This window comes from Thermobia domestica, chromosome 8 (assembly GCF_964235325.1).
Source record: "Thermobia domestica chromosome 8, izTheDome1.hap1.1, whole genome shotgun sequence".
Lineage (NCBI taxonomy): Eukaryota > Metazoa > Arthropoda > Insecta > Zygentoma > Lepismatidae > Thermobia > Thermobia domestica.
In genome coordinates this window covers 257,575,026-257,601,787 of record NC_137461.1, presented here as the reverse complement: position 1 = coordinate 257,601,787, position 26,762 = coordinate 257,575,026, and the positions used below count along the sequence as shown (strand labels likewise).

At 35.9% G+C, this 26,762-nt stretch overlaps 2 protein-coding genes across 3 annotated transcripts in view; both read left to right on the top strand.

The window, feature by feature from the left end:
* The first annotated feature begins 905 nt into the window (after nucleotides 1-905).
* Nucleotides 906-8,286, top strand: LOC145692555 (uncharacterized). Its single transcript, XM_081767864.1, has 2 exons — nucleotides 906-2,442; nucleotides 8,159-8,286. The coding sequence occupies exons 1-2, from the start codon at nucleotides 906-908 to the stop codon at nucleotides 8,284-8,286; spliced, it is 1,665 nt and encodes a 554-aa protein (XP_081623990.1).
* Nucleotides 8,287-15,910: 7,624 nt separating this feature from the next.
* Lamtor4 (Late endosomal/lysosomal adaptor, MAPK and MTOR activator 4) overlaps nucleotides 15,911-26,762 on the top strand; it is a 36,756-nt gene continuing 25,904 nt past the window's right edge. Inside the window, exons 1-2 of one of the 2 annotated variants that reach the window (XM_081769656.1) lie at nucleotides 15,911-16,066; nucleotides 19,801-19,889. In XM_081769656.1, the coding sequence (XP_081625782.1) occupies nucleotides 19,818-19,889 (72 nt within the window). In that variant the 5' untranslated portion in view covers nucleotides 15,911-16,066; nucleotides 19,801-19,817. Of the gene's footprint in view, nucleotides 16,067-16,142; nucleotides 16,167-19,800; nucleotides 19,890-26,762 lie in introns of those variants that run through there. The other variant, XM_081769657.1, reaches the window with a different exon arrangement.

Genomic DNA, 26,762 nt, shown 5'->3' with positions numbered 1-26,762 from the left:
TTTTTAACAACCTATTCCACTGTTGGTCGATGATCAGTCCTGAGTTCCAGTTCATAGCTTTATTACCCTCCATTTCTATAAACCGTGCCTCCTTCCATTTCCTAACTATGCTTCTTTCTTCCTCGCTTAGAATTTTTACTTCATCCCAATTAACTGAATGTCCCGTGTCCCTTACGTGTTTGTAGACCGCATTTTTGTTCCTTTCTAGCCTAACGTCATCCTTATGTTGTCTTATACGCTCTCTTAGTCTCTTTCCAGTTTCCCCAATATAACACATATCACCCTCGCCGCACTGAATTTTATAAATAACTCCTTTTTTCTCCATCGTTACCCCTTGTTCTTCTTCTGTCTTCTTCCTTCTTTTTTCCTTTATTACATCCAGAAGCCTCTTGCTGCCTTTTCTGTAAGTTGAGATGCCCCCCATCTTCTTAAGCATTCTTTTAATGATTTCTGTTTCTTCTCCCAAACTTTCTATCCCCCACCACATTTTTCTTCTTTCTTCTATTCCTTCTTCACTTTGCTCTCCTTCTCGGCTTCTTTCTTCTTTTTCTTCGTTTTTCTTCTCCCACCTCCTTCTGTATTTTAGCCTCTTTCTATCGTATCCATTATTCTCCAGCTGCTTATGGAATGACTGTATAGTCTGTTCCGCCTTGTCTCTTTCACTGGTTATTTGCTTAATTCTATTCTCCATGTTAAGGATGAAATTCCTCTTGGTCGAGTAATCTACGTCACTTCTGGCGTGGCAATAGTTTCCCGACGCGCAACTTTTTTGATACCATTCTGTGTATATCACTCCTTGTTTCCTCCTTATTCATTCATTCATTTTAGCTTTGAATGAAGAAAAGACAGTGAAGTTGAAAAGTGACATTAGTGATAGTTTGTTGATATTTACTAGGGATATAGTTATGAAGAGACTGGAAGTGTGGGAAGAGGAATTTAGTATGAAAGTGAAGCAGAGATTAATGGAAAACGGAAGGCGGTTAGGGTGGAAGTCAAACCAGGAAGCGGACATTGACAAAAAGGTAGTAGTAATAGGTGATGTGACGTTGTCGGATGATGAGAAGAAAGTGCTAAGTTTAGGCTATAAGTTTAAAGCTAAAGAACAAAGAGTGGACGCAGAAGAGGTTATATACTCGGTAGAGCAAGCCATAGTTCAAGTTCAGGACAAGGAGATAAGGGACAAGATAAGGAGAAAGGCTAAGGTGATTGTGGAAAGGAGCATAAAGAAGCCAAAGGGGAACCTTTCAAAACACGAGTACAATGTGTTGAACGATATAAAGAAGCGAAAAGACGTATGCGTGCAACAAGCGGACAAAGGTGGTGCCATTGTGGTGATGGAAAAACAATGGTACAAAGAAAAATTGAATGAGATCTGTGATGATACTTACGAGGTGATAGGTGAAAGATCTGTGTGTGAGGAAATTAAAGAAAAAGTTTTAGTATCACTAACAAAAGCAGGTTTTGAAAGAGGTCTTAATAAAGAAGGTAGGATACCGGTAATGAAAGGTTTTCCAAAAGTTCATAAGGAGGAGGTAAAACTGAGACCAGTATTAGATTGCCGAGGAAATATATTTGAACCATTGGAGGAGGAGTTAAAGAAGGTTGTGGAAATGTTAAGGAGGCAACAAGAAAGTAGCAGTGTGAAAAACTCGGTTGAGTTAAGAAGAAGGTTGGAGAAAGTAGGACAGAGCAAAGCTAAAACAATCATGTTCAGTGTTGATGTGAAGGCTATGTTTCCAAGTCTAAGAAGAAACAGCATTGTTAAAGTCATCACTGAATTGATGAAGGACAGGAAGATCAATGGTTGGAGTGGAGAACGACTGAAGGAGGCCCTGAAGACTATATGGAATAACAGTTATTGTGTTATAGGAGATAAGTTAGTGAAAATCAAGGAAGGACTAAGCATAGGTTCCAGGTTGAGTCCAGTGCTAGCAGAAATTACTATGAACGACTGGGAGAAGAAAGTAAGGATGAAGGGAAGTGACAGATTAGTGTTTTTTGCTAGATATGTGGACGATTGCTTGGGGATTTGGAAAGGAACTGTAAGGCAATTGGAAAAGTTTGTAAAAGAAATTGAGGATCTAGAGAAAGGCATACAACTGGAGCTAGAGGTAGAAAAGGAAGAGGCTATAGTTTTCCTGGATATGAGAATAAGGAGGAAACAAGGAGTGATATACACAGAATGGTATCAAAAAAGTTGCGCGTCGGGAAACTATTGCCACGCCAGAAGTGACGTAGATTACTCGACCAAGAGGAATTTCATCCTTAACATGGAGAATAGAATTAAGCAAATAACCAGTGAAAGAGACAAGGCGGAACAGACTATACAGTCATTCCATAAGCAGCTGGAGAATAATGGATACGATAGAAAGAGGCTAAAATACAGGAGGTGGGTGAAGAAAAACGAAGAAAAAGAAGAAAGAAGCCGAGAAGGAGAGCAAAGTGAAGAAGGAATAGAAGAAAGAAGAAAAATGTGGTGGAGGATAGAAAGTTTGGGAGAAGAAACAGAAATCATTAAAAGAATGCTTAAGAAGATGGGGGGCATCTCAACTTACAGAAAAGGCAGCAAGAGGCTTCTGGATGTAATAAAGGAAAAAAGAAGGAAGAAGACAGAAGAAGAACAAGGGGTAACGATGGAGAAAAAAGGAGTTATTTATAAAATTCAGTGCGGCGAGGGTGATATGTGTTATATTGGGGAAACTGGAAAGAGACTAAGAGAGCGTATAAGACAACATAAGGATGACGTTAGGCTAGAAAGGAACAAAAATGCGGTCTACAAACACGTAAGGGACACGGGACATTCAGTTAATTGGGATGAAGTAAAAATTCTAAGCGAGGAAGAAAGAAGCATAGTTAGGAAATGGAAGGAGGCACGGTTTATAGAAATGGAGGGTAATAAAGCTATGAACTGGAACTCAGGACTGATCATCGACCAACAGTGGAATAGGTTGTTAAAAAAGCTTAAAGTATAAGATTCTGAATACACATATCTATTACGGTTGTTGTATATATATTGATTGTCTCACACGTGTTTATGTATTTATTAGTCCATATTAGTTATCTCTATATACGTATGTGTGTATATGTATATATGTAATGGTATATTTATATATAGATATATAGTTGGTTGTATAGTGTATGTGTATATACTGTATGTGTGTGTCGTCTTTTTAAGCGTATTGTATGTTTATCTGTTTATTTATATATTTATTTATTTATGTGTATATTTTTTATTTATTTATTTATATTTTTTATATAATTATTTAGTTATTTATGTCAATTAATTGTTAGTTTAGATTATTTGTGCTAAGATCGTCCTTTCTATGTATGTGTAATTTACAAAAGATAGGAAGCCTCCGTATAGGGCAATACAAATTAGAATACTTAAAGGGGATTGGCTGCTGCCAGGAGCCAATCAGAAGCAAGATGTCTCAGCTCTTGTGTGTATATAAGACTGCACGTGTCTCATGTATCTCATAGTGTCTGATGAAGCCAAAATGTTAGTTGGCGAAACTGTAACACGCATGTAGTTTTTTTATGTGAATATATTGTTTTGCTCAGCAAATAGTTTGTTTGTGTTTAAGAAATTAAGTAATTACTATAATTTCAGACATATGTAGTACCCGAAGTATATTTTGGACTTTAAGTACAAACATTGAACATATTCTTCACCTCCATCGATCAATATTTAGAAATTCACAAAGAAGGCTCCTTCTGAATTTCCATTACATTTCACAAAATATTTTTTTTTACCGTAAAAAGATCAAAATTAAAATGCTATTGATGTGGTCACATACAGAATAAAATTAAAATGTTTACAATTATTATTGGAAATTAATACTGTCACCCATTTCGAACAATTTAGAAGCACATAGTTTTTAATGTATTGAAATTCAATTTCTTATCGATAGTATTAAACTTTGTAAATAGTGGTAATTTTCCTGAACTGTTCTCCTAGTGAATTTGTATACAACCAAACGTAGTTTTGTCAATCTTAATAAAAAGGCCAAAATAAGACTCTTGAAAACAGCTCTTATTTGGAAAAGGATACATAATGTGATCGTTTTTAGTTGTTGCAATAGTCTTTCCAAGAAGATTTATAAAAATTCAGCGTAGCATAACAACAAAAGCTGCTTTTCTTATATATATATATATATATATATATATATATATATATATATATATATATATATATATATATATATATAATGATTGATAAGATGAGTGTAGAGGCGCCGAATTCTACTTCGCCCCGGGCGCCAAAATCTCTAGCTACGGCTCTGGTTCCATGTTTTTAAGTGTTTATTGGGTGCAGGATCCAGAACTTTACCAAGGGAGCCGCCGCTTCTAAATGACCACTGTCTTTAAAGGGAGACAGTACATCACACATTGGGTCTGGTAATGTATAATGTACCTCTACCGTAATTAGAAGCTAGGAATTACTTGAGCGGCCCTGGGAGGGTATGATGGTCCCTCCCAAATGGTGGCCTACTCATACCATTGGGTTCAGAAGTACCTTAGTCACATCATTTTGCCATTGAACGGTAGAGGTAGGAAGAGCCAGGAATAAACAAAACCACCTCCCTAGGCATGTCTAGGGATCCCGAATTGGATTGGACTCTACTGGGCTGCGGTCAAATCGTGGGATGCGGTAGCTGGTGCATTCACTGGCGGAAGGTGAACTTGCCTTATAACGCCCGGATATTATGCTTACAGAGCAGGAAAGGACTTGACTCGCTAGCACGACAGCCTCGACAAGTAGGATAATTGGTAAACACTCAGGAGTTCGGTTTGATCTACAGTGGGCGTATTCCATTCCCCGGAAATTTTGAAGTTACACGCTTAAAATGTACCAAGGTCAAGGAACAGACCTTGAAGATACATATCGTGCATGAGGACAGTTGAGTCCAAATACAGAGGAACTACGAACTGGATTTTTGATAGTTCCAGTCCATAAAATACGCCACCCGTCCGCATCATATACGCCAGAAGAGAGTCATAAGAGAACATCTTGGTCCACAGGTAATCACCGACAAATAGATCTTTACCATTAAGGAGTTCTTGATTACCCAAAATGACTCTGTGTATCTGCAACATTGTCCTAGGAAGCCACTGTGATCATTCTCATAGTGCATCCCGCTACGGAGAGACATGGTAAGAGGACACATATCACGGAATCAGAAAGCTCCACTTCTGCGCAACGAGTGAAAATACGTGTTGTGAGCTACCAGTCTGATATTCTGACACCTGTTCTTCAACCTCCCAGTCCTACCCTCTTTGTCAATATCGACTGACAAGGGAACATCTTATATTGATAGTCGCATTGCCCAATCGAACAATGCGCAATCGATAGAGGAGTGAAGAAAAGTGAGAAATCCAAAGTTTTACGGGCCGACACCCAAACACACAGGAGATACAAAGGAAACAAGGATGTAGACTCATGTGAAGATAGCAATGCAAAAGACACGCTGACACAGAAAGAACTTCAAAATGATTAAAGTAATCAAAATGACATTTACACAACAGTATAGTAACCAAACATTGTACCCACAGACATGCTCAATAACATCATATGTAATGCAGTGTTACCAACTGAGTACAAAATGAAGTTTTGTTAAATGGCACAGAACACAAATTATAACATGTAGAAAATCTATTTATGAGTGTGAAGTCATGATGTACAGATTTGCCAACGTTTGAAAATAGGCCTTGTGAGTCTTCGACATTAATTACTGGCCTACGAGTCTGTGTGACTGCAAGCCTCGGACTTTTTTAATAACCTGTTGCTTATGCAGCTGTCAATGGGCAATAAATCTGTGCAGAACACACCCATACTCGTGCATATCACTTACTGATATGTACATATAGTCACCGCGTTGCATCAACTTAAAACAACTGGCTAGGATAACGCGTAAAACAGCTGGCTAGAGTAGCGCGCGAAAAAAACTACTTCCGGGAGCATTACTCTCCCGAGCGGGTCGTAAGCATATAACCTACAAACTGATCTCTTTTGACCTCACAGCAACATTATTCTGCGAAACAAAGATACTGCTCTAGGGTAGGAAAATAAGCTTTTACAAAATTTAAATAAGAAATTCTCATAGCGTGTATATAGCTTGTGGGAACTTAATTAAAATTAAGTTGATTAATAACATTCAAAAATATTTTGGATTCTTGATAATAAATCGTAGTTTTCAGGCTATTTCTTACCATCCATTCAACGATATCTTTCAAATCTTAGGGGACATGACAAGATAGCCATGATAGCCTATCCTCCAGTGTGGTGTCAATCAATTGAACAGGGAGTAAGAAAAAACGGTAAAACATTGTCAGATTATTGATGCCTTATTGTATAATATTTTTAGACCCAACATCTTAAAACTTATTATAGATATTCTTTTTCAGTACTAATTAAATATGATAACACTATTTTGCTGTAACGAATTCACAAAGTGTTCTTAAAGTAATAATCCGTTGTTATTATTTTCGTAATTTAAACTATTAATTTTGAGAAACAATATCAATGTAAGGAAGAATGTACTATATCTTTTTCAGGTAAAGAGTCAGGATCCGCATCACTATCATCTTCCAGCTCTGCACGCTCAGTAGGACTATCATCGTCATTATACGTCAGAAATTTACAGATATCTTCTTTTGCAATAATTTTGTTTTGTCTGTTCATTTCCATGACTTTCTTGTTCAGCTTCTCCTGATACAATAACTAAGTTGCTTCCTTTCTTGTAAAGATGAAAAAAACACTTTTATACGTCATTCACCACGTCTGTAATAATGAAGTCGTAAACGAATCCAAATCAACAGTCGTAAAAAATCCGTAGCGGTATTTACATACAAAGAGACTAAAAAATTAAATACACATTGTGGTGTGTCAATGCCAGAGCGTACCATCGTTTACTCAGTCCATTGCAGAAGGGCGTATGTGTCATTTAAGCCCTTATGATTTGTACAACTTACTTATATATCTCTTAACGCCCTTATGAAAATTGCCCCCACAGTTGAACGGCTCACTCTACAGTCACAAAAATTTGCCAGTAGCTGTAGACTATCGTCATCTATCAGAAGAGTTGAAAATCTCAAAATCCGAAAAAAAAATGTAAGCTACGCCCTTTTGTATTGAAAGCGACGATATATGATACAAAAGATGACATTATAAAGGTGTAATAGAACCTCAAAATTTACAGGCGTATATGTAATTTAACAACGCATCTACAAGCCGCAATGGATGAGTGAAGGAGTTTCGTCAAAGGCACATTTTCGGTTTTAAGCAAAATATCTGCTAGGTAAACAAAGTACAAGCCAGGATAGTTGAACTCTATTTCCAAGTAATTTACATTTCCTTATCTTCCTTATCTTTGATCCGTTTGCTCTGTAAATCACCTTCCTTCAGAAATTTAAACAAATAATGCAATTTACTCTACATTGTATTATTAATCGGTCAGCACAGAGCATAACCATTTTAAGTTCCGTGGCGTTGGAACTCGCTGGAAACAAATAATATCTAAAGGATTGGCGAAAATGTGTCATACTTTCTTACTTCCGGGAGCATTACTCTCCCGAGCGGGTCGTAAGCATATAACCTACAAACTGATCTCTTTTGACCTCACAGCAACATTATTCTGCGAAACAAAGATACTGCTCTAGGGTAGGAAAATAAGCTTTTACAAAATTTAAATAAGAAATTCTCATCAGCGTGTATATAGCTTGTGGGAACTTAATTAAAATTAAGTTGATTAATAACATTCAAAAATATTTTGGATTCTTGATAATAAATCGTAGTTTTCAGGCTATTTCTTACCATCCATTCAACGATATCTTTCAAATCTTAGGGGACATGACAAGATAGCCATGATAGCCTATCCTCCAGTGTGGTGTCAATCAATTGAACAGGGAGTAAGAAAAAACGGTAAAACATTGTCAGATTATTGATGCCTTATTGTATAATATTTTTAGACCCAACATCTTAAAACTTATTATAGATATTCTTTTTCAGTACTAATTAAATATGATAACACTATTTTGCTGTAACGAATTCACAAAGTGTTCTTAAAGTAATAATCCGTTGTTATTATTTTCGTAATTTAAGCTATTAATCTTGAGAAACAATATTAATGTAAGGAAGAATGTACTATATCTTTTTCAGGTAAAGAGTCAGGATCCGCATCACTATCATCTTCCAGCTCTGCACGCTCAGTAGGACTATCATCGTCATTATACGTCAGAAATTTACAGATATCTTCTTCCATGACTTTCTTGTTCAGCTTCTCCTGATACAATAACTAAGTTGCTTCCTTTCTTGTAAAGATGAAAAAAACACTTTTATACGTCATTCACCACGTCTGTAATAATGAAGTCGTAAACGAATCCAAATCAACAGTCGTAAAAAATCCGTAGCGGTATTTACATACAAAGAGACCAAAAAAATAAATACACATTGTGGTGTATCAATGCCAGAGCGTACCATCGTTTACTCAGTCCATTGCAGAAGGGCGTATGTGTCATTTAAGCCCTTATGATTTGTACAACTTACTTATATATCTCTTAACGCCCTTATGAAAATTGCCCCCACAGTTGAACGGCTCACTCTACAGTCACAAAAATTTGCCAGTAGCTGTAGACTATCGTCATCTATCAGAAGAGTTGAAAATCTCAAAAGCCGAAAAAAATGTAAGCTACGCCCTTTTGTATTGAAAGCGACGATATATGATACAAAAGATGACATTATAAAGGTGTAATAGAACCAGGGCCGTGCTGGAATACTAATGAGGGCGGTGGACAAGTCTACTAAAAGGGCGCCTATACAAACGGGAATATATATATATATATATATATATATATATATATATATATATATATATATATATATATATATATATATATATATATATATATATATATATAGAGAGAGAGAGAGAGAGAGAGAGAGACTTTGAAAGAAAGTATGGGTGCCATTTTATATCAAAATCACCACCAAATTTGTTTTAGTACTAACGTGAATAGCTAACCTCGAATCGAAATCCTCTTTACTATAGAAAAACTTTTTAGTTCCTGTAATAACATTTCTGTCAAATAAAAAGAAGCTAAATGTATCAACAACTTAATATCCCTATAGCACGCCTATGGACATAGGAGGCTCATTGCCGCGTTTACAAAAGCTCTCCACTGATTTCTGTCCTTAGAAAACTGAACCCAGTGTCAATTTAAATTTCAATCTCTGCGAGAACCATTTTAATATTGTCCTCCCATCTGCGCCTTGGTCTTCCTAACGGTCATTTTCCTATTTGGATTTCCAGTTACAACTTCGGAAGCGTTTCTAATTTATTCCATTCTGGCTACATAAAATGACCATTTGAGCCTCCTAGACTTGATGAGCCTAACAATGTTTGGTAAACGGTATAAAATTATGCAGTTCTTCCTTATAAAGTTTCCGCCTTTCCCCATTCCCGTTCATTTTGGAGTTCGAATATTGGTTTAAGAATCTTGTTTTCAAATACTTTCAGTCTGCGATTTTCCCTCAGTCAGTTACCATGTTTCGCAACCATACAGCACAACAGGCATGATTATCGTTTTATATTTTGATCTACAAATTCCTCAACACAATTAGCGACAACAAAAGATTTTTAACTGAATAATAGCACAAAATCCCTGCTTTCAGCTGACATTTTTTTTTTTTTTTTTTTTTAAGTGATTATGGTTTTGGTCTGTTAATAATGATCCTAGATATTTGAAAGTATCCACTTTGTCGAAAGAAAATATTATTTGGTACTTTAACGCATCAATAAAATGCAGTATTACGATCCCGACAAACTTGCATTTATTAAGTTTTCTCTGTATTTACTTTTAAGCCTATATCCCTGCAAGCGTTAATTAAGATTTCTGCATTCCTTTCTATCATTCTATCATTACTTATTAAATTTACATCATCAGCATACGCCATAACCTGGCAAATACAATTCAGCTCTAGGACCTGATTGCTGTCTTTGATTTTCCTTATCGTGTTCTCCACAACAAAGTTAAATAATAATGACGACAACGCATCTCCTTGTTTCAGGTTATTCTCAACGTGAAAGCTCGTGAACAAGAATTTCTCTACTGGAACCTTACTTTGGTATTCATTTAAACACATCTTAATTAATCTACCTTTTTGGGTATTGCAAATTCTGTAAGCATGTTGTACAATGTTTCCCTCCTACTCGAGTCTAAAGTCAATAATTGATGTGCCAGGATGTTGTATTCTCTCATTTCTTTTCAAGTATTAGTCGAATGGTAAATATCTGGTCGATAGTTGATCGATTTTACCTAAATCCGTTCTGATAATCTCCAATAATTTCATCTGCGTATGGAGTCAATCTTGCTAATACAATGTTTAAGAGGATTTATTGGATGTTGACAGAAGAGAAATGTCTCGATAACTATTAAATCTGTTTTGTTGCTTTTCTTCTGAACTGGAACAATAATTGATTCTCTTCAATCTTGTGGTAATTCCTCCTCGTTCCAGATAATGAGAATGAGTTTGTGTATCTTGCTCTACAATTTTTCCCCTCCAGCTAAAATTAAGTCAACCAGAATTTCGTCTACACCCGGAGATGTGTGTTTATTTTTTTTAAATAGCGATTTCTATTTCTGTCTGGTTAGGTTCTGGAATATACGGTTATGCTGCATGTATTTCACTTTCTCCACGCGCATTAGTTTTTGGATATTGTCAAAGAAATCTTTCCATCTATTTAAGATGCTATCTGTATCAGTGAGAACTTTTCTTTTAGGTTTCTTTAATATATAAGCACGAAGTTGATAGCCTTTCTTAAGTACGTTGATACATTTATACATGTCCCGAATGTTTTTGTTTTCACTATTATCTTCAAGTTAATTAATTTTAACTTTCAAAAGTCGCGTTTCTTTGTTCTAAAAGTTTTAGAAGTTTTAGAAGTCACTGCCAGATGACAATGACATTTTATGTAGTTATTTCGTTCGGATTTTGTAGCCAACGCAGTTTCTTCTGTTTTCTCTTCTCTGCTACTTTAGTACATTCCTGGTTGAACCATGGTTTGTACCTATATATTTCTGCGTGCTCCAATATTTCTTTTGCTGAAATTTTAATGTTGTCTCTAATTTCAACCAAGAATCGTGAACACTAGTGCAAACCATCTAAAACTGAAAATCTATTCGACACTTTAATCTGGCTCCCCTCTCACCTGACTCTCCTGACAACTCCTCTGAACGAGCGAGCATCAGTTGTGCTAGACTGTTCTTTTCTGTCTACTAAAACGTGATCAGTTTGAATATGTGTTTTTCCATCTGATGAAGTCCAAGTATAGCCTATTTAGGAATGTCGCGATGTTGGAATTTTGTAATCTTCACGATAAAGTTTCTGGATATTGCACAGTTCACGAGTCTAACGCCATTGTCACAACCTTCCTTATACAAACGTTTATTCCCTATAATCGGTTTGAAAATACCCTCTGGGCCTATCTTTGCATTGAAACCGCCTAACAGAATTTTCATATGGTATTGCAGGAGATGATCAAATACCCGTTCTATTCTTTCGTAAAAACTGTATTTTTTTAATCGCCATCCTTATTTTCTGTTGGGGCATGTGCATTTAAAATAATATTACACCACCGACCCTTAAGAGAAGTAAAAGAAAATATTTCATTAACAAATTCGTGAATGGAAAGCCTTGTTTTCTAGTTGGTAATTTTTAATTTGTTCCCCGTAAAAGAACGTAAAATTTCCCGACTTGACTCCTCCATTTCCTTCTCATCTAACTTCCTGATATCCCACTAGGTCCATATTTCTAAACTCATTTTTTACAAATTTTAACGCGCCTGCCCTATAGAGACTTCTTACATACGTTCCAAACTTTATGTCGATTTTACTTTGCGGAATTCGTGCCAAGTTATCAGTTCTGATCCGAGGATTCTGCGAACTTATCTGAACATTTTTTTTTTTTTTTTTTTTTTTTTTTACAGAATGAGGTTGATAGCCTCACACCAAATTCTCAAGCTGGATTATCACCCCTTGTCTGTCCGCGACTGCTTACTCAGTATATTCCCAGCTAACCTCTATATCTCAGAGGCCTTCTCCTCGATCCACAACCTGAGGACGCACCGTGCCGTGGTGACAGGAAGACCACATTTTAGGGAAATTAATACAGCTATTTCAGAAATACAACAGGTACTGATTATCCGAACACTGCTTTAAAACACAGGAACAATCAATATGTTCGCATATATGGATGCATATTAAGACTGTGAAAGCTTCAATGCCGTAAAAATCGTAAATTAGAGACTAGTGTCAGTATAGCATTACATAAATGCATCGTACGTTTGACTATCCGAACTATACTTGATGTATCACATTGTTTCGTTTTATAGCTATATAACTTTATAATATTTTTGTAAGTGGTTATACTCTTTACCTGTTCTCTGCCAATAGCAACTGTATGAATTTATAATACAAAACTGAAATACAGAAGAATAAAATTAAAAAAAAAAAAAAAAAATGTGATATTTCGCAGGGCATCCTATGTAAAGGGCGCCTTGTATTCTTTACAGGTTCTGTACTACCAGTCAGTATTTGAATTTATTAAACAAAGCTGGTATACAGGATAACTAAAACCACTTACCTATAATGTGATGTTTCGTAGGGCGCCTTATGTAAAGGGCGCACTGTACCTTTCACGGGTTCTTCGCCAAAAGTAACTGTGTGTGTTTATTGTACAGAACTGTGGTATACAGAAGAGTAAATAAAATCGTTCATCTTTGATGTGGTCTCGGAAGGGCGCCTAATGTAAAGGGCGCACTGCACCTTTCACGGGTTCTTTACCAATAAAACTGTAAGAATTTCTTACTAAAAACTTGTACCATTATTTATAGTGCGATATTTCGGAGGGCGCACCGGGACACGTCCCGGTGTCCCGGTGGGCCAGCACGGGCCTGAATAGAACCTCAAAATTTACAGGCGTATATGTAATTTAACAACGCATCTACAAGCCGCAATGGATGAGTGAAGGAGTTTCGTCAAAGGCACATTTTCGGTTTCAAGCAAAATATCTGCTAGGTAAACAAAGTACAAGCCAGGATAGTTGAACTCTATTTCCATGTAAATACATTTCCTTATCTTCCTTATCTTTGATCCGTTTGCTCTGTAAATCACCTTCCTTCAGAAATTTAAACAAATAATGCAATTTACTCTACATTGTATTATTAGTCGGTCAGCACAGAGCATAACCATTTTAAGTTCCGTGGCGTTGGAACTCGCTCGAAACAAATAATATCTAAAGGATTGGCGAAAATATGTGATACTTAATTCATTCATTCGGTCATGGAAAACAAATCCTTCTCTATCTTATTCATCATCATTCATCATAGGTCTTGTGCCATATTATGCTCCATCACCTGTTTATCTAATATCACATCAAAACGCGAACTCATATAGTCAACATCTAACTTCATTTTTCTTCCTAATTACTCATCCTGCACTGTTGACCTGCATTACCCTACCTGTTTTGTTACTCTCATGCTGATATTTCGTCTGATTTTATTCGTATCTCCGTACATTTTGCAGTTTGAGACCGCCATCTGCAGCTGTTAACTGTACATTTGTAATATTATACTTGTAAACATGAAATACTTTTCCCCCCCTAAATTGTGAAAAATTCTTCCACCATTGGAATTTAATATCCTACACAATCCTCTTTTATACCCACTCACTGATTTTATCCGTCGTGAAGCACTTGTAATGATTTTACACTTGTAGCCGTACATTTGTAAATCTAAAATATAGGTGTATTGCTTTGTATTTAACCCTTTGGAGTTCTAGGTACTAAAGTAGTGTCTTCACTATTCGATTAAAAAAGAACCAATAAAGCTTTTTGCTTCTTTTTCTTTTTTGCATCTTTCAAGTCTAGAGGCATTGTAGAACACGTTACGTATGGTTTCACGCCCTTCTGCGCCGAGACATAGGTGATGACGTCATAACTATTTAAAAAATTTGATTTATGTTAGGTATAGTTTTATTATTTTTGGCGGGTTTACTTTTGCACCAAGAAAGTCGTGTTGGGAGGTAAAAATGTCACTTTTATATTTGAATGCATAGTTTCAAGTTCGCAAGGGTGACCTGGTGCATTGTCCAAAACTAGAACTGCTTTAAAGTCTACATTCTGGTTTTCATTTTTATTTTTTTAATAAGTTTCAACTTCAGAAACAAAACAATTCCGGAACCAGTCACAAAAAATAAAGCTTGTAACCCACGCTTTCTTATTAGCACGGCAAAACACTGGCAGTTCGTCCTTGTTTTGATTTTTTAAAGCCCGAGGATTTAACGATCTGTAAAGCATCAGTGGTTTAATGACACAATCTCCAGATGCATTAGAATATTAGCAGCAGTGTAACTCTATCCTTTGCTGCCTTAAATCCAGGAGCAGACTTTTCGCTTTTAGAAATGACTTTTTTGTTTGGCATTCTCTTCCAAAACAGTGCAGTTTCGTCTGCATTAAATACTTGGTCAGGTTTGTATCTTCCATCAGCTACTAAGTTTGCAAATTCTTCTGGATATCGTACTGCTGCAGCAGTGTCTGTAGATGCAGCTTCTCCAACGATTTTAATGTTATGCAATGATTGTCTCACCTTAAATTTATTGAACCAATCTTCCGATGGTTGAAATCCTCCATCTGTATATTCACCACTACAACTACCATCAGGTTCTTTAAAATGAGCGTAAAGACGCTTTGCCTTCTCCCAGACCATTGAACCACTCAGGGGCACCCTTTTTTGGTTGCGGTCTTCGATGACAACGCCCCTTCCATTTTTCTATTGCTGGATCACGAACAATTTTCGCTGACAGTGAAGTTGAAGCTACAGATGACCTTATTTTATCTTCGTTTTTTTTTTTTTTAATCGATCGTACAGTTGATTCGTTGACATTGAATGAGCGTGATATGGATGCAAACGACTCTCCAAGGCGTAAATGATAAAGCATTTCTATTTTCACTTTAAGCGGTAACACAGATTTTTTTCGTGTCGAAACTCGTTTCTCATTTTTTTAGTTTTCATTACTGTATAAATTAGAGAGCGGTAGGGATGTATAACTCGATCACAATTTTTGTAACGAATGGAAAGACGAAACAATAAAACACGCAAAGCGGCTCTTACCAAAGGACGGAACGTCTTATAATGTGGCGGCATTTAAAAATATACTTTATTCATTGAGTGATAAGGTTGCTTTCATTCTGTTTGTTTACCTTCTCAAAAACACCGATCGCGGCGAAGGCGGCTTATGTCAAAGTCCGAACCAATACAGCGGCAATATCATTTAACAACATACTTTAGGCAAAGTTGTAATAAGGTCTATTTTACATTTAATTAGTCCATTTGACGGCGTTTACAAAGGATATTGGGTTGGATACCTATTGGAATCCTTTTTATTATTATGTATGTACGTACTGATTAGATCCGTGAATAAAGAAATTTTTAGCCGCGAATATAGGAATTGGGTCGCATTTTTTAAATCCGTGAATAGTGAAAACGCGAATGAAGGAAGCGCGAATAAGGAGCTTTTACTGTATAAACTATGATCCTACGATAAATAGAGAAGATACTGTAGCCGCTTGACTTAAAGTCTATAATTTACCTTTAAAAAGTCGGAATTTGAAAGGGTTAATTTCATCACTGCAGAAATTCGTTCTAAAAGTCTTTACACTCAAAATATTGAACTTTACCTGTAAATATTCCAAAATGTTGTGTGTCTAATCCGCACCAAAATTATAATCTCGATATTGTACCAGGTCATAAAACAAAAAGAATAGAAAGTAAGATAAAGAAAAATAATTTTTCTTTTCCCTACATATCGCAGGACATCCCAAACCAATTTTTGGTGGCCGAGTCAAAAGTATATACAGAAAGAAAGAAAGTAAATGATTCGTCAATACACACACCTTCATTGGACGGTAACAATTGACAGCCAAACAGTAAAAGAGGAATTGATAAATTTAAAGTGATTTATTTTGCAAAGTGCAGGTGTACAGTAGTAAGGTTGTGCTGTATTTTGTAAGGTAAATATTATAAGTATTATAGATTTGGTATTTCAAGTGTACTGGGAAAATCTATTTAATAATTCATGATGTACGCTATGTGCTAGAAGTTGGGTACAAGGTATGTATTTACATTTGTTATTCGTTGAGTGCAAAGCTATACATTACACTGTAGTTCGGTTACGTAATGTCGCTAAAGTTTAAAATATACTTACATTTTTACTACATAAATATACAGTATAAGTACAAGGGCTAATATACAGTAGAGATACAGAGGTTATTGGTATTATTGCATATTACAAGTTAATTTTTGAGTATCTAAAACCTTGTACGGATCTAAAAAAATATGTTTATTAATAAATATTACAAATTTCCGAATTACTTTCTTCATTTCTTAATTTTTATCACCTCCCAGGAGGTGTACGTGCAGATTTAGAATGCGTTGTCTGGTGTAACGTTTAAAATTTTACATTTTCTCGTGGAAATACCGGTAACTCTTAATGGCTTCTACTTTTTTTGTTTGTTTGTTTCTTATAGACACCTGCCCATAAATGCAATTTAAGATATAAAATTGAGGGGGTTACGAGAAATAATTGTTTAAAGCTTAAAATCCTTTTACTAAGTATTCCCTTCTGTGTTCGCTATTAAGAGTGCAAATGTGATATTTAATGATAAGGATGCATATGTCGAGTGTAGGACAAAATCCAAGCGGACAAAATCCAAGCTAAATTCTGGTAAGACGGACAAAATCCAAGCGGATAAAATCCAAGTAACAGTATCGGGGCGCGGTAATTTTGGCACCAGTAGTTTTGACACGGTAATTTTGGCACCAAGAAACGAAGCAAACGGAAATTTTGGCACCATTTATAATTGAAGTACAGAAAATGTGACAAAATACTCTGAATGTAATAGATATTTAAATTCACATGTTATTAACTAGGACTGTTCCAGAGCGACGAATCAAACCAGTGAAGAATGTACAGTCAGTGACAAAATTTCTTTCTCTTCTGTAAAATTTATTTGCCTATAACTTTGGAATTGATGGACTGATTTGAGAAGTTTTCTGTAATTTATGGAAAACTGTGTCTTCTTTGAGTTGCTAAAGACTGCACTATGTTCACTGCACTGGGTTTGTATTTTACTTTCAAGTGCAAACAGTAACAGCTGATTCGAACCATAGAAATTGAAGTACAGAGAAAAAAAAAAAGAAAAAGAAAATACTCTGGATATAATAGATATTTACGTTCACATGTTAATGACTAGAACTGTATCAGCACGAATAATGAAACCAGCGACGAATGTACAAACACCAGTAAAAGGTAATATTGGTAGCTTCATTAGGTATTCAAAGCAAGTCAAAATGGAAACTATTGAACTCAAGAAAACTTAAATACACACTTACGCAAGAAAAATTAACAAATCAATAAATGAATTTCAATAACACATGATTTGCAATAATATATGTTTCACAATAATCTCAATTGTAAAATATAGCACCTTTAACTTTGGTTGTGCACAACATTAAATGAAACAGCATGCAAAAATTCGTGCATGCTCTTTGTTCCAGCATTGTAGGCTGAGCACAAATTTTGAAGTCCTTTCTGCAAACGCTCATAGATCCGCTTCGTCTTCTTGACTGGACGCTCCCCTACAGCAATCTGGAGCAGTTCTTCTAGTTAATAACATGTAAATTTAAATATCTATTACATTCAGAGTATTTTCTCACATTTTCTGTACTTCTATTATAAATGGTGCCAAAATTTCCGTTTGCTTCGTTTCTTGGTGCCAAAATTTCCGCCTTTCAACAGTATCATGTGCGTAGCTGTGGTATGTGCCTGTGAACACCCTAATTAAATTGTATGTTTGTTTCTTTCTTCAATTGTCATGCATTCTAAAGTTTTATCAGCAATTCTTCAATTTATTGAAATAACATCTCATTTACTTTTAAAGGACTGAAAATCCAATAAAATATGAAAGACTGTCACAGTAAGAGTGCAGATGAGCTTTAATTACTCATAAAATATTCTGGCTACTGCTAGAACATGCCCAGGTGGATCCAATTTAGGGTGATCAGAAATATTTTGCTAAAAAGAGTATATTCACATAAATAACCAGAAAATGAAAGCACTGACTTGCTAAATCAGAGATAACAAATAACAGCAAAGCAGCCCAGTCTTAAAAAGAGTACACTTACGTAATTCTATTCTATTCATTAAGAATTAAAGTAGAAATAAAATTAAAAAGATATAATTTAGATTAAAAAAAATTACTTCTCTACCCTCAAAGTATTTACATCAGTTACACTTTTGAAAATAACCAATAATATATACATTTTCATTTAGTTTGTCTAGACACATTTTCACATTTCGATTTTCTAGATAGCACTTTTACATTATTTAATTCACACACATTATTATATTATTAAAAATACACACTTCAATAGTATTCAAACATAATAAATGGTGGATGGCAACGAGTAAAAAAAAAACACTCAGCATTCTACCATTACCATATTCACATTTTGATCTTGATAGATACATCTATATTTCACTTATTTTGAGTATAAGCGAAACACGAGAATACAAAAAAAAAAAAAAAAAAAAAAAAAAAAAAAAAAAAAAAAGCATTCTACAACTACCGTACATATTTCCATTTTGATCAAAATTTGATCAGTATATCAGAATTATTTGTTTCAAAATACTGTGTATAATAAAATTGAGATGAAAATACATACTTTTACAATGTATTTGTACATACATAATGATTTTACATACTTTCATATGGATGTGATAAGTAATTAAAGCTCATCTGCTCTCTTACTATGACAATCTTACATGTTCTATTGGATTTTCAGTTCTTTAAAAGTAAATGAGATGTTATTTCAATAAATTGAAGAATTACAGATAAAACTTTAGAATGCATGACAATTGAAGAAACAAACACACAATTTAATTAGGGTGTTCACAGGCACATACCACAGCTACGCACATGATACTGTTACTTGGATTTTGTCCGCCTTGCCAGAATTTAGCTTGGATTTTGTCCGCGCCCCGCATATGTCGGCCTGAGGTAGGCCAGCATTATTTAACATATAGTTGCGGTTCAATTGAGCAGACGGTTCTATCAAATAGGAAATTTATAGGTAAAATACAATGTGAAACATTTTTCGTGAATGAAAGTAATTACTGTCAGTGCACAGCATATTGATATGAATTTTGAGTGACAGTTAAAGTATTTTATATGTAAGTGTGCCCTTCCACTATCCTTTTTTATGTGTATATCCCCCGTCGCTAACGCGCCTTCTCTCTAAGAGTGGACGCACTCCCTCGCTACCGTTCGCTCCTTCTCCCTCGCTGTGCTCCTACTCTGACTCGCTTACATAGCATTCGTGCTTGTTGCCACCTAGCACAAGTTGGTCGTTCGTGTTGGAGAACAAGTGACTCCCAAAGTCAATCTGCAAGTGATAGTGGAGTTCCTCATTTAATGCATGCTCTGCTAAAAGAAACACAAAGCTTTAACCTACCCTGAAAATTTAAGGAATGTATCAAAATGGGTAAGCTGTTAACGTCTGCTCGAATAAAGCCAAAAATTGCAATTTTTGTTTTAAATATTGCTTAATTTTGGTTAGGTAAGGTTAGTTTAGGGTAGGTTAGGTTTGTCATTTCAATGTAAGTTATGTCTTTCCATAGCTTCACGGTTTGGTAAGCTATTATTTTACTTAACGTATCAACTTATTTTTTTATTTATTTTTTCAGGGTGTATTTTAACAACTATGTTGAGCTTAGAACGAATCCCGGACCAAGTTGGTTATCTTGTAATTACAGAAGATGGAGCAGTTGTGACGGTAAGCATATAATTAATTACGACTGATTCTGACTTGTGTGTATAAGATGACTACCTAAAAATTAGTTTCAATTAATTTACCATTTTCGATATAGTCGTCTCGGCTGTTCCTTTGATCTTACTTGATTCTGAGAAGCGCAACATTGTTTTTTTCACTCTAACAGGTGTTTCGTATGTAACATAAAGATTGAGTATGAAAAATTTAAACCACTCCCAAAACAATGGAAATTTCAAGCGGTTTGTATGGCGGATCCACTGAATTCACATAATTCTCAACTGTCTTAAGATGTTGCTTTAACGCGGAAATCTTTGTGCTTCATCGGTAATCGGGCGTAAAAACACGCTGAAACCGATTGGCTATGCAGGGGAGCATCTATTTTGTATGAGAACCTTTTGCACATCGTAGTCTGCACCAATTACTACAAACCATGTAATACTCAGTTCAATCCGAGTTTCACACATCGATAACACCAATAACAAAAGAAAATACAACAGAAATGAAGCTATCACCAGGCGATGGTTTAAAGTGATAATTGTTTAATAAGCACCAAAGCGTAGTTTCAGTTTCTGCCGCCAGAGGAAAGTTGTAAATTATGTTTTTTTACACGTGTTGGAGTTTGCTAAATGTAGTGGTCCGGCGCAGGTGTAGTAACAAATTAACCAGACCTACAGACAAAATTATTCGTGACTAACACACCAGGTTTAAGGATTCTAGCTATCAGTGTACGAGAATGCACTGTCGGCTGAAATAATCGCGCGAGTGCGAGAAACATTTGCGACTACCTTCTGATGTAAAACGTGCAACTACGGTTTGACGCTTATTACACATTTAAAACTTCCTGGTAACAGCTTCATTTCTATTGTGTGTCCCCAGGGCCGGATCCAGGATTCTCTGAGGGGGTGCACCTATAACTACCAGTACATTTGAATTAAATTTGAGTTTTTTAAAAGCCTTTAGGCATCTGTGATGTGAATGAGAAATTCCTTTGGAAATGCTAAATGTCTGATCTCGAAGAATTCTTTTTCTTCAACCTTCAGAAAATTGACTTAAACTATTGATTTTGCAAAACTCACTGCTAGCTTCTCACTTTAGGTAGTGTATATTTACAACGAAAGGGGTTGGGGTGGGGGTGCACGTGCACCTTTACACCCCCCTAAATCCGGCCCTGTGTGTCCCCACTAAACTTTGTTTCTATTTTTCTTCCTTTGTTATTACGCTACCGTCATGTGAAACACTGGAATGAATTACTGAACTAAGAAGTTACCATTTACAATAATATAAGGAAAGTCAGAAAGTGAGGTTTCTTGATGCATATCTTTTGTACTGTTGCAAGTAGGAAGTTGCTACTTGACTGAGACGATGTTCAAACCTTGACTGCTTTGTAGCAGCAGAATCAAGTTTCAATGCTTCACACGTTCTGAGTAAGAGCTCCTTCGTAGCTATGTGGATAGTGTACGCGTCTTTGGTGTGGGAGACATGGGTTCGATTCCTAGCTGGAGCGCATGTGATCCGGATCCCACGTTAAGCTGTAGATCCACGTCTTATATAGTCTGGTTGCTGAATGGGTCGCTAAACCCAAATTGAACAAATTGAATTTAACGTCCTGAATAAGACTGTACACAATATGACCGCTACGCTCTCTGTGTGAACACTAGAAGTAGTGTAGTCTGTTATTCGATTATTGTGGGACAAAGCCAGTTCAAATCCGAAAGGAATTGCAACAAATGTATGGTCTAAATGTGATGACAGTGTAGAATGTGCTTAAATATTATCGGGAATTCGGTAGTAGTCGCATTAGTATGCCTTGTACAGTCCGCAGCAAAATTCCTTCAACATGAGCATATAAGTTTATTGTGAAACGACGAAGTCTTTTGCTCCAAAATAAGTGTGCAAGGGAGGACGCGGAGATTTCTCCTGGCGTGATTCGTGCCACTTAGACATTATGTTGATTCCTTGCGCTGATAGCCGTAGTTTCACAATAAACTTACATGTTCATGTTGCAGGTTTTTTGCTGCGGACTGTACAACAGCAGAACTCGTCCTTGCAATTGAAAAGGCTGTACGGACGAATCACCGAGTGTCACTGGCAGAGTTTAATAAGTACAGTTTAATTTGTCACATTGTACAATGTGGATCATTGTCCACGAACATTTGGAATGCAGAAAAGTGTGCAGCAGATGTGTTTCGCGGCAACTGATAGACGACCACAAGAAACCCCGCATGATGAACCCCTCTCACATCTCCCCCGCTTTAATGAACATGGAGAGGATTTCCTGAGCCAAATTCTTACTAGGAACGAAACGTGAATGTATCTGTATTGGCCGGAATCGAAAGCGCAGTTAGTGGTATGGAATGATCTAGGATCTCCAATAGTCAGAAGGTTCAAGACATCACCCAGCACTGGCAAATTGATGCCAACAGTTTCTTGGGAAATCCATAATCTGGGTGTCTCTTGGTCACGAAAATCACGAAATTAGAAAACGGTCATGAAAAAGTCACGAAATTTAGATTTTGGGTCACGATTTTTTTATTATTATTATTTTTTTTTATCTGTACAAATATAAGTGCAGACCGGAAATTTTTGTTTTACAAAACGTCAAAATTTACCACAAAAAATATCTGTAGTCGGCTTTAGACGCTACCAAATCGTAACCAAAGTATGCTTCTATCACATGTATGCCTAATTCGCACTTAAAAATGTTACGAAATTTTATGGTTTGGTAAAGAGAAGGTCACGAAAGAGTCACGAAATTTCATTTTGAAATTTTAGTAGACACTCGGACAATGTGCCTCTAATCACACAGTGAATGCTGCGGCGTATCAGGTAACATTCCGCAAACTGAGGAGATTTGTTCAACCAATAGACCTTAACTGTAAACTAAGAGGTGCACTTGCTCCACATCAATACGCACCCGCTTACAGCTCATGCGAGAGTAAATCTTTTGCAATGGTGGGGCTGAGAAATTCTTTCGCACCCGCCTTGCAGCCCGAACCTGGTCTCGTTTCGATTTCCATTTTTATTTTCCCTGGAATGAAAACATTTGCGTGGCAAACAGTTTATTTTGCAGAATGACGCTAAACACGTGGTCCAAAAAATGGCTTTGTGATCAGGATCCCATCTTCTATCGCCAGGGTTTTTGACAATTGAATTTATCGCCTAGACAAGAGCTTCAATAAAGAAGGTAACTACGTGGGAAAATAATGGAAGGATGTATCTTCATTCTGCTATTTCTCTTTATACCTAGTGTCAACAATACCCCTGAGGGAGAACCATATTTTCTCGTAAAATCATCTTACCTTCGATCCTTTTAATGAATTATAACACATATTGGTTCACGGCTTCAGCTGCGCTGCTAAAACGTATGACATATTGATGGAGATTTTGATTCTGGAAAATCTTGAAATACCTCTTAAAATTAAATGCAACGCAAGTTAATTCACACACTTTCTAGATGGATTAAATTGTCGAAATGTTCCTCTAGAAAAACTTACAAAGCAGAAAAATATTTCATAAAATAGATGTAATAAAAATATGATTTTATTACAGTGTACGAGGGTCACTACGAAAGTTTTGAGATGTGAAATAACTTACATACTTATCAATTTAACACTTACATTTTCTCAAAGAATTCACCATTACATTGTACACGCTTTTGCATTCTCGAAAACCACTGTCGGAAACAGTGTTGCGAGTCTTTTTCTTCAAGTGTTGAAAGTTCATTCTCGTAAGCCACTACAGCTTCTTCAGGGTTGCAAAATCTCTTCCCACGCATGCGATCTTTGATCCTCTTTAAAAAAAAAAAAAAAAAAAAAAAAAAAAAAAAAAAAAAAAAAAAGACCAGGTCAGGGCTATACGGCGGATGTCATAAGTTTGACCTCCGTAGATTCTAAAAACTGAATTGTGATGTTGGCCATGTGTGCGGACGCGTTGTCATGATGAAGTAGGATCCCACTCAATCCAGTTCTTGGACGCCGTTCGCGAAGCTTCTGGAACACTTTTGTTAGGCAAACAATGGTGTACCACTGAGCAGTAACAGTCCTTTGTTCTTCACGTGGAACAGTTGCAACATGGCCACATTTGGAGAAGAAAGTTGCAATCATCTTCTTTCCCACACTTCGCGGTCGCTTCACTTTCGTGGGTGGATTTTCGTCTGGAAAGATCCAAACTGTAGACTGGCGTTTATTTTCAGGGTCAAATTGATAGATCCAAGTCTCATCACCAGTAACAATGTCAGAGACGCGTCGAGAATTGCCTCCATCAAATCTTGCAAGCATTTCTTCACACCATTCCACACGCTGCGCTTCTGCTGTTCAGTCAGTGTGAGGCACCCAACGAGATGAAATCTTCCTGAGCCGAAGATGATCATGAAGAATTTTTGTTACTGGTGGCGATCCAATGTTCACTGCAGATTCAATGTCCTTGAAAGTTGTTCGAGGATTTTCTCGAATCATTTGTTCCACAGTGGCAATGTTTTCATCTGACACAGCTGTTGCCGGACGTCCAGCTCTCTCTTCATCTTTAAGCGATGTCCGGCCTCTTCTAAATTCACCGAAAAATTGTAGCACGGGAAGGAGCAAGGTCCCCAAATGCCCCCTGCAAACTGTCAAGGCTTTGTGTCTCGTTCAAACCACTTTTGAAATCGTAAAGGATCATTGCCCGAAAATGTTCCCTTTCGAGCTCCATTCTAGAGAGCCGAATACTGCTCACATGAACAAACAAGTGAAGGCGATACGGCCACGCCGATAAGCGAGGCGAGTTGAAACTTGCTTCGTTTCTTCGCTCTGGATACCACTACCGAACGCAATTGTTGGAATTCAAATACTGTGTCACAACAATGCGTATCTCAAAACTTTCGTAGTGACCTTCGTACTAGTAACTCTAAATTGTCTTAATTGTAGAAAGTTCGTGCTCAGACTTATAGCAAACGTAAAAATATAACGATTATTTTAAGAAATTAGTGTGAAAATTGTAACACTAACACACACTACTATTTCTAGAAAACTTCAGCAGCCTTAGGTGTTGGAGTAAGGGAGCATTTTATTATTGGCCTGACAGTCACTTTCCTCCAGAAATAATTGAAATCACAGTCATTTTCTTCACTTTCTATACTGTGATGGAAATCGTCTTCAAAGTCACTCTCACTAAGATCGATTTCACTTAAGTTTTAACTTTGATCAAGCAGTTCTTCTACTTATTTTTCACTAAATAGTGTTCTACTGTTCATCTTGGTCTGGATTTTAGGTAGAACTAGTCAAATAGCACTGCTGACCTGCAATAAAAAGATAATGCAATAGCATAACTTAAACATGAAAATTATATGTATTATACATTGTATGCTGCTCAATTGTGCCCGCTGCAACAGAAATCCAATATAAAAACGTAACCTAAGAGTGAACGAAAACAATATATTATGTATACTTTAGTATACATGGAAAGAAACATCTCAAAACATCGCAGACAACACTGAAAACATTAAAAACTGGTAAAATGATATTAAAATCACAAAAATAAATAAATAAATGAAAATAACCCAAAATCCAAAATTATGCTTGGCAGTCAATGTGTTAATTCTAATGAACGATTCCCAAAAAGTCTTGTCAATTTGAGAAAAACACTGGTGAAATACTTCTACATTTACAATTTGTTGATTGGATTCCTGCAAATGCAAATGAAAAAAAAAAAAAAAAAAAAAAAAAAAAAAAAAAAAAAAAAAAAAAAAACCTTCGGCTTCAACTTCTTTAGAATCATTGAATGTTCTTTTATTTTCGTTGATATATTTCTTTAGATCAATCTTATGTATGATTAGAAACTAAAGTTTCTAGATATACATACACAAAGAATAAATTCGCATCTATAGAGAAGTTGGTGTGTTGAAAATCGGTTGTTTCCTCCATTTGGTAATATGATCAAGATAAAGTTTCTAGCTTTTTAAATTCCTGTAGACGTAGAGGAAAGAGAATCTGATTGTAGTTTTTATATCACGAAAGCGATTTTTTGAAACCTTTGTCAGATTTAACTTCAAAATTTAATCCGACACTATTGGTGATTTTTGGTAGTCTCTCAGAAATGCCTGGCCACAAAGGTAAAGAAATATATTTTTGTCTATTTTTAGTCAGCTCGAGTTGAGAGACGTCTATTAAATTTCCAGACTAATTAATTCCTTCTATTTCTGGAAAGTGTAAATCAAGATTCCATTTTTTCTTTCGTAATTAAAACCAAGAGATTGGTCCAACAGAGCAACAGTTCTAGGTGTCTTTAGAATTCAACTTCTTGTGAAGTTATCGTAAAGGTCCGTAAGAAAAAATATATTTCCAGACAATAACATTTATTTAAAGGGGGTATGCTGATTCTTTGTGTACGTATTTTTTTTAAAAAAAAAAAAAAAAAAAAAAAGATGGAAGTATCAAATCTATAAATCTAAGGCCTAAAACTCGATACTATTGTATGATTGTCCTCCACAGGTGAATTTTTAGTTTTCATGAAGGCTGTTGAGTTCAGAAAGGAGATCGATTAAATTTTTATTGCCTTTGTAAATAGATTCAGCAGTCATCAAAATGGAGATATCTGATATACTTGATTGTTTCTGGTTTGAGAATTTTTTGATTTAACCCTTCAATGCACCGTGTAGCTCATTAGTTACAGACTTAGTTTATGGAAATATAAATCTCACAATAGTTGTTTCTTTTCGTAAGTGCATTTTGTCGCAGCTTGTATACATTCCATTTTTGCATGTGCTACAAGCAGTTAATAATAGATTATTAACCTAAATTTTGGTTCTAGAAGTTTTAAATTTGTTTTCCTATATTTTACAACACTAAATTCTACTCATGGTATTTTTTTCAACAATAAAAGAAGTCATGCATTTAAGGGTTA

Bases quoted from the DNA above. Each gene is read 5' to 3' on its own strand.
- LOC145692555 (XM_081767864.1), top strand. From the start codon at position 906: ATGAAGAGACTGGAAGTGTGGGAAGAGGAATTTAGTATGAAAGTGAAG. The intron at 2,443-8,158 runs GTGAAGAAGGAA...TATCTTTTTCAG, and splicing joins AAGCCGAGAAGGAGAGCAAA to GTAAAGAGTCAGGATCCGCA.